General features: G+C 43.3%; 1 protein-coding gene across 2 annotated transcripts in view; it reads right to left on the bottom strand.

Moving 5' to 3' along the window:
• Positions 1 to 6,740, bottom strand: part of ttc7a (tetratricopeptide repeat domain 7A) — a 38,646-nt gene that overhangs the window by 27,776 nt on the left and 4,130 nt on the right. Inside the window, exons 3-6 of one of the 2 annotated variants that reach the window (XM_042065667.1) lie at positions 6,202 to 6,365; positions 5,764 to 5,932; positions 1,359 to 1,489; positions 696 to 820 (exon numbers count right to left, since the gene is read on the bottom strand). In XM_042065667.1, the coding sequence (XP_041921601.1) occupies positions 696 to 820; positions 1,359 to 1,489; positions 5,764 to 5,932; positions 6,202 to 6,365 (589 nt within the window). Of the gene's footprint in view, positions 1 to 695; positions 821 to 1,358; positions 1,490 to 5,465; positions 5,540 to 5,763; positions 5,933 to 6,201; positions 6,366 to 6,740 lie in introns of those variants that run through there. The other variant, XM_042065668.1, reaches the window with a different exon arrangement.

The following is a 6,740-nucleotide window of genomic DNA, read 5'->3' as shown; positions in this document are numbered from 1 at the left end:
CACTAAACCCAGTCACCCTACTCTAGCCCTCTACAGCTGTGCCACTATCAACCCATGTGTTGAAGAACAGTGACACCCACTGGCCAGGAGTGGTAATGCCCAGTAGTTGAAGGCTTGATGTGTACTGGGCAAAGTTAATTTGGTCATTTGAGATTACACGTATGTATGTTAGAATGGAGGCATGGAGGTTTAGTTGTGCCTAACTACATAGCCTGTGTAATCTCAAATGACCAATCCCTTCAGCCAAACATTCTGAGAGCAATAAATTGTAATTCAATTCCTGAGTGATCAATGCTCTCATGATTATTAAAAACTCTAATTTGTGCAAGAGCACATTTCCAGAACGCATTTCTGTAACATCTTTAATCACTGAATTGACCAGATTTAAGATTTAATCTGGGTAGAGATTAGACGTGGCTGTGTGTAACATTTTATAAAATTAGCACACCGCATCTTGCATAGAAAATGTTCCATGGAACTGACACATTTTTAATCAAACACACCCAAAGAAGGCACCATAACAAATGACAAAATAACTTTGCCTGGTAATGAAATAAGTGTTCCATGTACGTCAATGAAATCAGGGCTCTAATGTGGGTAAGTATGTGTGTGTGTGTGTGTGTGTGTATCTGTGTGTGTGTGTGTGTGTGTATCTGTGTGTGTGTGGGTGTGCGCTTATGAGAGAACACACCCACCCTTTGTGTAGCAGTGAGAGGTATGCACTCTGTAGAGCTGCCTGTAGGAAATACCCAGGCTCCACCTCAACAGGGGGGGACGACACACTGGTCTTAGCTGTTCTACTGCTGGGGGTCATCACGGTCTGCAAAGTATAGACACACACAAATTCACACACAGCACATAAACAAATCAACACACACATGACCCCCCCCCCCCCAATACACAGATTTGAATTCGGTATTTGAATATGCCACTACCACTCCAACAAATGGGACTAATGTTTCCAGAGATGGAATACGAGCTTCGTCACGCATGGGGGCAGAGCACATGGCCTATGCAACACAGCTGAAATGGAGCAGAATTCAGCCAGCTTTCAAAATTGTTCTATTAGGTTGGACTCTCCATGGACATTGGTGCACAGACTATCTACAGAGTAAGAAGTTGTTTATAAACTGAGTGCCGTACATGTGAGGGTGTATATAGAGGTTACAGTACACAGTGGCACACTAGTAATATACTGCTACATCTTAATAGGGAGAATTGGCTCTGTGTGAACTTCTCAGACATCCTGTCTATATATTTTTCTGAGTAGACACGCACGCACACACACTCTCACGCACTCTCACACACGCACACGCACATGCAGGCACACGCACACACACACACACACACACACACACCTTGTCCAGCTCCTGTAAGTAGAGCAGGGCTGTGTCACAGGCTCTGAGGTAGCAGGAGAGACACTCCTCGTCTCTCTCTGACAGACGCACACGAGACGCAGCTGACATGGCCTGATGGTCAAGAGACAGCCCTGAGAGACAGAGAGACAAAAACAGTGGACATGTTCACGCATTCTAATTATTTATCAAACATTTTTTATCCACATTCTCCCTCTGCTCTCCCACACTGTGTGTGTGTGTGTGCGTGCGTGTCCATGTGCGTGTGTGTGGTCTCTGGTACATCTCTGGCATGGGAAGATCGTTATTAATATCCAGATAAATACACAGAGGGCCATAGGGTCACAGGAAGGAGATGAACTCCAGTCCAACACTAATCTAATGAACAGAGGCATCTGCTAAGCAGCGTCCATCATAAAACACACACACACACACACACACACACACACACACACACACACACACACACACACAAAGGCCAACCTGCCAAGGGAGCCAAGCCTGCACATTTATTTCTCTCCCTCATAGAAATAGTCCTGTATGTGTGTGTGTGTGTGTGTGTGTGTGTGTGTGTGTGTGTGTGTGTGTGTGTGTGTGTGTGTGTGTGTGTGTGTGTGTGTGTGTGTGTCCGTATCCTTACATAATCCATAGGTGGCCCCTGGCTTGTCCCCAGATCATCTGCCTTAGCGGAGGGGCGCTCTATGAGAGGATTCCTTCTCCAGTAGGAGACTGACCCTAAGCACATACCACAACTCCATCATGAACATATGTTTATCTATGACTGACTAAAGTATTCTCATCAAGGAGGGAGGGAGTGTGATTCTATGCTTCTTCCTGGCTCTAGTCAGTTCAATTCAATTCAATTCAATAAGCTTTATTGGCATGAATGCAAATTTTACAGTCTTGCCAAAGCAGTCGATGGAAAAAAAATACCTGAAGGTAATTGTCATAGTGTAGAACTTTCTGTCTGTGAACATTCTAATCACATATTTGTGACCGTACTCCTCAACATTGTGAAGAGGTCACTGACTGAATAAAACCATTTGTCATAAAATAGGGACAATTACATGTTTGGTTCAACCTCATAAGCTTACAGTTCTATCTGTTCTCCTTTGTGTCATGTCTCCATCCTGCAGCAAGTATTAAAACAGTGCTTGATGAAGTGGTTTACTAGTAAATGAGAGGGCGAGGACATCTTACTCTGACATCCTGACTGTCAGTGAACTGAATTAGAGTGAGTCACTGCAGACTGGGCACACCCATGAGAGATGAGCACAAGGTAATCTGTGTGTCTGTTTGAGTTCCTTAGAAACCATATCAATATACACATGACTGAGCCATACGCGCGCACGCACACACACACACACACACACACACACACACACACATGCACACACACAGGAGGAGGGCTTTGTTAAAGTACTTTGGCTGGGTGAAGACATGTGGACACACACACATGCATACTATTAGAATAGCCAATGATGACAGGTTAATAAAAGTACTAGATTCTGAGAATTGTTTCCTATGTTGTTAAGTATTTTGAATAACCTAATGTTATAGTATTGAAAACAAAGTGTGGATTCTACTCTGTGAACAGACACAGAGACAAATATAAACACCCATACACAAACACTATAAAATTCAGTGTACCCTCAAACACACCAACGCTAATGTAAATACTTCTAGAGCCAATGTCCTATAGTTCACCCAGGATGTGCATCACAATTTGAATGTTTATTTGTTTGTGGTTTTGTAGTAGAGAGCTTCCTACAGCACACTGACCCAGGTTAGAGAAACAGAGAGAGGTGCACTAGACATCTCCGGCCCTGCTCTGTAAGAGTTATTGAGCTGCAATTGCCCTAAAACAGCCTGGTGCAAAACTATCCTCCTGGGTTAAAGCTGGAAAGTCCCAATAAGGACACAGCCAACAGTCTAACATTCCCTCTTTCACATGCATTCATTTCATAGAGTCCAGAGGATCTGTTTTCTATTTATCTAGCAAAAGGGAATCCAGAGGATCTACTTTGTGTTCCTTGGCTCCAGCTCCATTTATTTAATGAAAAGCTAATGGCTGCTCTTGGAAAGGCCACATTGTGGTCAATGTTGTTTTTCAGTTTCCTATCATTAGTGCTATTTGTATCTACTGTGTTTGTTCTGTGCTGTCTGAAGCTTCAGTTAGGTGAGGTAACATGGGCCCAGTCTCCGAAGACTAGCAGGTGCCTCAGTCTGGCCCTGATGTCATATTTGTTTCAGAAACCCTCATACCATGAATAACCTTTCATTTATTCTATCACAGAATTGGAGCCAACACACATATACACATACAAGCAAACTCATGCAGGTTTACATGCACCAATGCATGCGCACACACAGATACAAATGCAAACAAACAAAAAATCACACCTATTTGCCCACACACAGATACAAATGCAAACAAACACATACAAACATAAAAAATCACACCCATTTGCCTACACACACACACACACACACACACACACACACACACACACACACACACACATATACACACGCATGCCCACACACTCACACACACAGTAAAAAAGTTGTAAAAAGCAAAATAAACAACTTCATCCCAAGTGTCTAGTAGTGCTTATAATAACACTTATAAAAAACACAATGCTCAGGCATGTGGACTTTCAGAAGTAATCGCTGCACTGTATTTATACACTGATTTGTATGCATCTACACTTCGCTCACTGCCTTGCACAACTGACAGACTGAGAAAGTCATTTTTCCCCAGGGCCATTGAACTGTTCAATGCCTTACTTAAGGGAAGAGGAGAGATAGACTTCTCTGCTTAGCCTGTCTGCCTCTTCACCCCCTCCATGTTTGGATACTGTCTGTCCACTAGCCACTTTTACCACTGTCTTTATGCCTCACTGTTTGCGTGCTATATTAGCACATTAGCACATATGCATAACCCCCCCCCCCCCCCCCCCCCCCCCCCCCATGCCACAGCCGAACTGTGGCCACACTTATACCTTTTTTGTTGCACTGTTGGACTTACTCATTTGCACTATCACCATGACTACTATCACCATTGCACTACCACCATGACACTCATTCATTCACACAGAGCACCTTAGAGCACCTTACCATACCTTACTATGCACAGAGAATCACAGGCTCAGTCCCTGCCTCAGTCATTGCAAGCGCCTCTGATTGATTAATCACCACTATGTGGATACTGTTTTTAGAATTGATTTAGATTAAGTGTTAGTATAATTTGTATTTTAGTATATTTAGCATATTCTTTATCTTCTACTGTCCTTATTGCTTAGTTGTGTTTTTATATTATATACTTTAATTACTCTTTCTGCTGTTAAAGAATGTGTTTGTGTTGTCTGTATGCTGCTGAGACCTTGAATTTCCCCTGGGGATCAATAAAGTATCTATCTATCTATCTACACAACAGCACTGGCATGAGATTGCTAGAGATGCAGGATGACTCTGCCTGAGGCATCCCTCTCACACCAGAGTCGTAGAAAATCAAGGCTCTTGGTTATTTGGCTTCAACCAATGGCTTGCACGTTTAATCACGAATGTACTAATACAATGGGTTTAAATTACCATGAGCATAATGAGTATATAATATATACTGGCAAAACTAGTTCATGCAGAGTCTCAGAGTATCTCTCTTTCTCTCTCACTGAAACAGCCACACAAAGACACACACATATTCAAACATAATGCACACACACACACACAAAATGAGACAGAGAGAGAGAGAGAGAGAGAGTCTCATAGAAGCAAACAAAACATCACAGAAAGAGCCATACTGATACGGACAAACTCCCTGTATGCCGCCTGACATTGTGTGAGCACAATCACCTCCACATAACAAAAGGCCAGGCGTAAACAAAGTGACCTGGGCAGCGAGACATGCACCTGTTCAGGAAATGCAAGAGGCTGACTTATACTGTATCTACATCTGCTAAAAGCCAACTGACATTTTAGTCTACAAAACACACAATAATTACCGTCATGCTCAGTTTGCAGAATACATCCCTACAATTCACATATCTTATTATATTTCTGCTTATTAAGTTATAATCACTTAATCTGTCATTATGGAAAATGACCCACCCACACAATCAGCATTCAGCAAACTCCACAAACAAAATGGACATGGGCCTCCACACAGCATCGTACTGTACCATCTACACAAGCACACAGAGGTATTGCACATATAAATCATGATCAGTGCAAAAAACCTGCACAGGCCCAATGAAGTATCTTCATGGGAGCTTCACAAAATCCAAATAAACACAACATAAAGACAACACCACACACACTACATGTGTACTAAACAAGTTTAATCTTCGATAAATTGGTGTGCATAAATCCATATATGTGCCCAGTGAAGCAGTGGAGACTAGGGTACCTTTGATGACGAAGGCCTCGGCCAGAAGGCGCAGCTGGTAGAGGGGGCGGTCATCACGCATCAGCTCATCAATGCCCGTCCGGGCACACATGCCCTGGGAGTCCCGGAAACGTCCCTGGGCATAGTGCACTTTGGCCATCAGGAGGAGGGCTTCATTAAAGTACTTTGGCTGGGTGAAGAAAAGTGGACACACACACACATGCATGTACTATTAGAATAGCCAATGGTGACAGTACAATATTCATACAAAGGACTGAATTCTGAGAATTGTTTCCTCTTGTTAAGTACTTTGAAAGTACTATTGTAGTATTTTAGTAAAGTAGTATTGAAAACTGTAAAACAAATTGTGAATTCTACTCTGAGCAGCCATGTCAACACACACACACACACACACACACACACACACACACACACACACACACACACACACACACACACCTCCAGATGCCCTCTGCTCAGGACACTGTTGAGGTGTGCTTTGGCACGGGCCAGTTTAGGATGGGAGTTGTCGGTCAAGGGGGCTGAGCTTCGTAGTAGCGCCACGTTCTCCAGGAGACACTCCTCCAGCAAGCTCTCAGCCAATAGCAGTGTGCCATAATCATCTACAAACACACACACACACACACATGTAAACATACACACACAAGGCCCTTGCACAAATAGAAAACACACATACTCCCCACCCATCCACCACCAGCAGAAGCACCACAACATCAAGGAAAATAACATGAATAAAGCTTAAAAGTACTTCAAGAGCTTCACAGTTCATATGTCCATCTACCCCCTAGCAGGGTCTGATAAAATATAGCCTACCCTATAGGCTGGCTATACTCTGCCAACCACACCCTACTCACAAATGGCTACTGTGGTTGACACCAGTGACCACTACTACCAGCAACCCTGCCAGACAAGTTCCTCTTCCTGTACCAGAACCCTGGTAATAACCTCAAATACAGTAGGTTGGAATAGCAGATCAG

The sequence above is a fragment of the Alosa sapidissima genome, chromosome 16 (genome assembly GCF_018492685.1).
Source record: "Alosa sapidissima isolate fAloSap1 chromosome 16, fAloSap1.pri, whole genome shotgun sequence".
Lineage (NCBI taxonomy): Eukaryota > Metazoa > Chordata > Actinopteri > Clupeiformes > Clupeidae > Alosa > Alosa sapidissima.
Note: the sequence above shows the minus strand (reverse complement) of the source record. Positions and strands in the feature narration are given on the sequence as shown.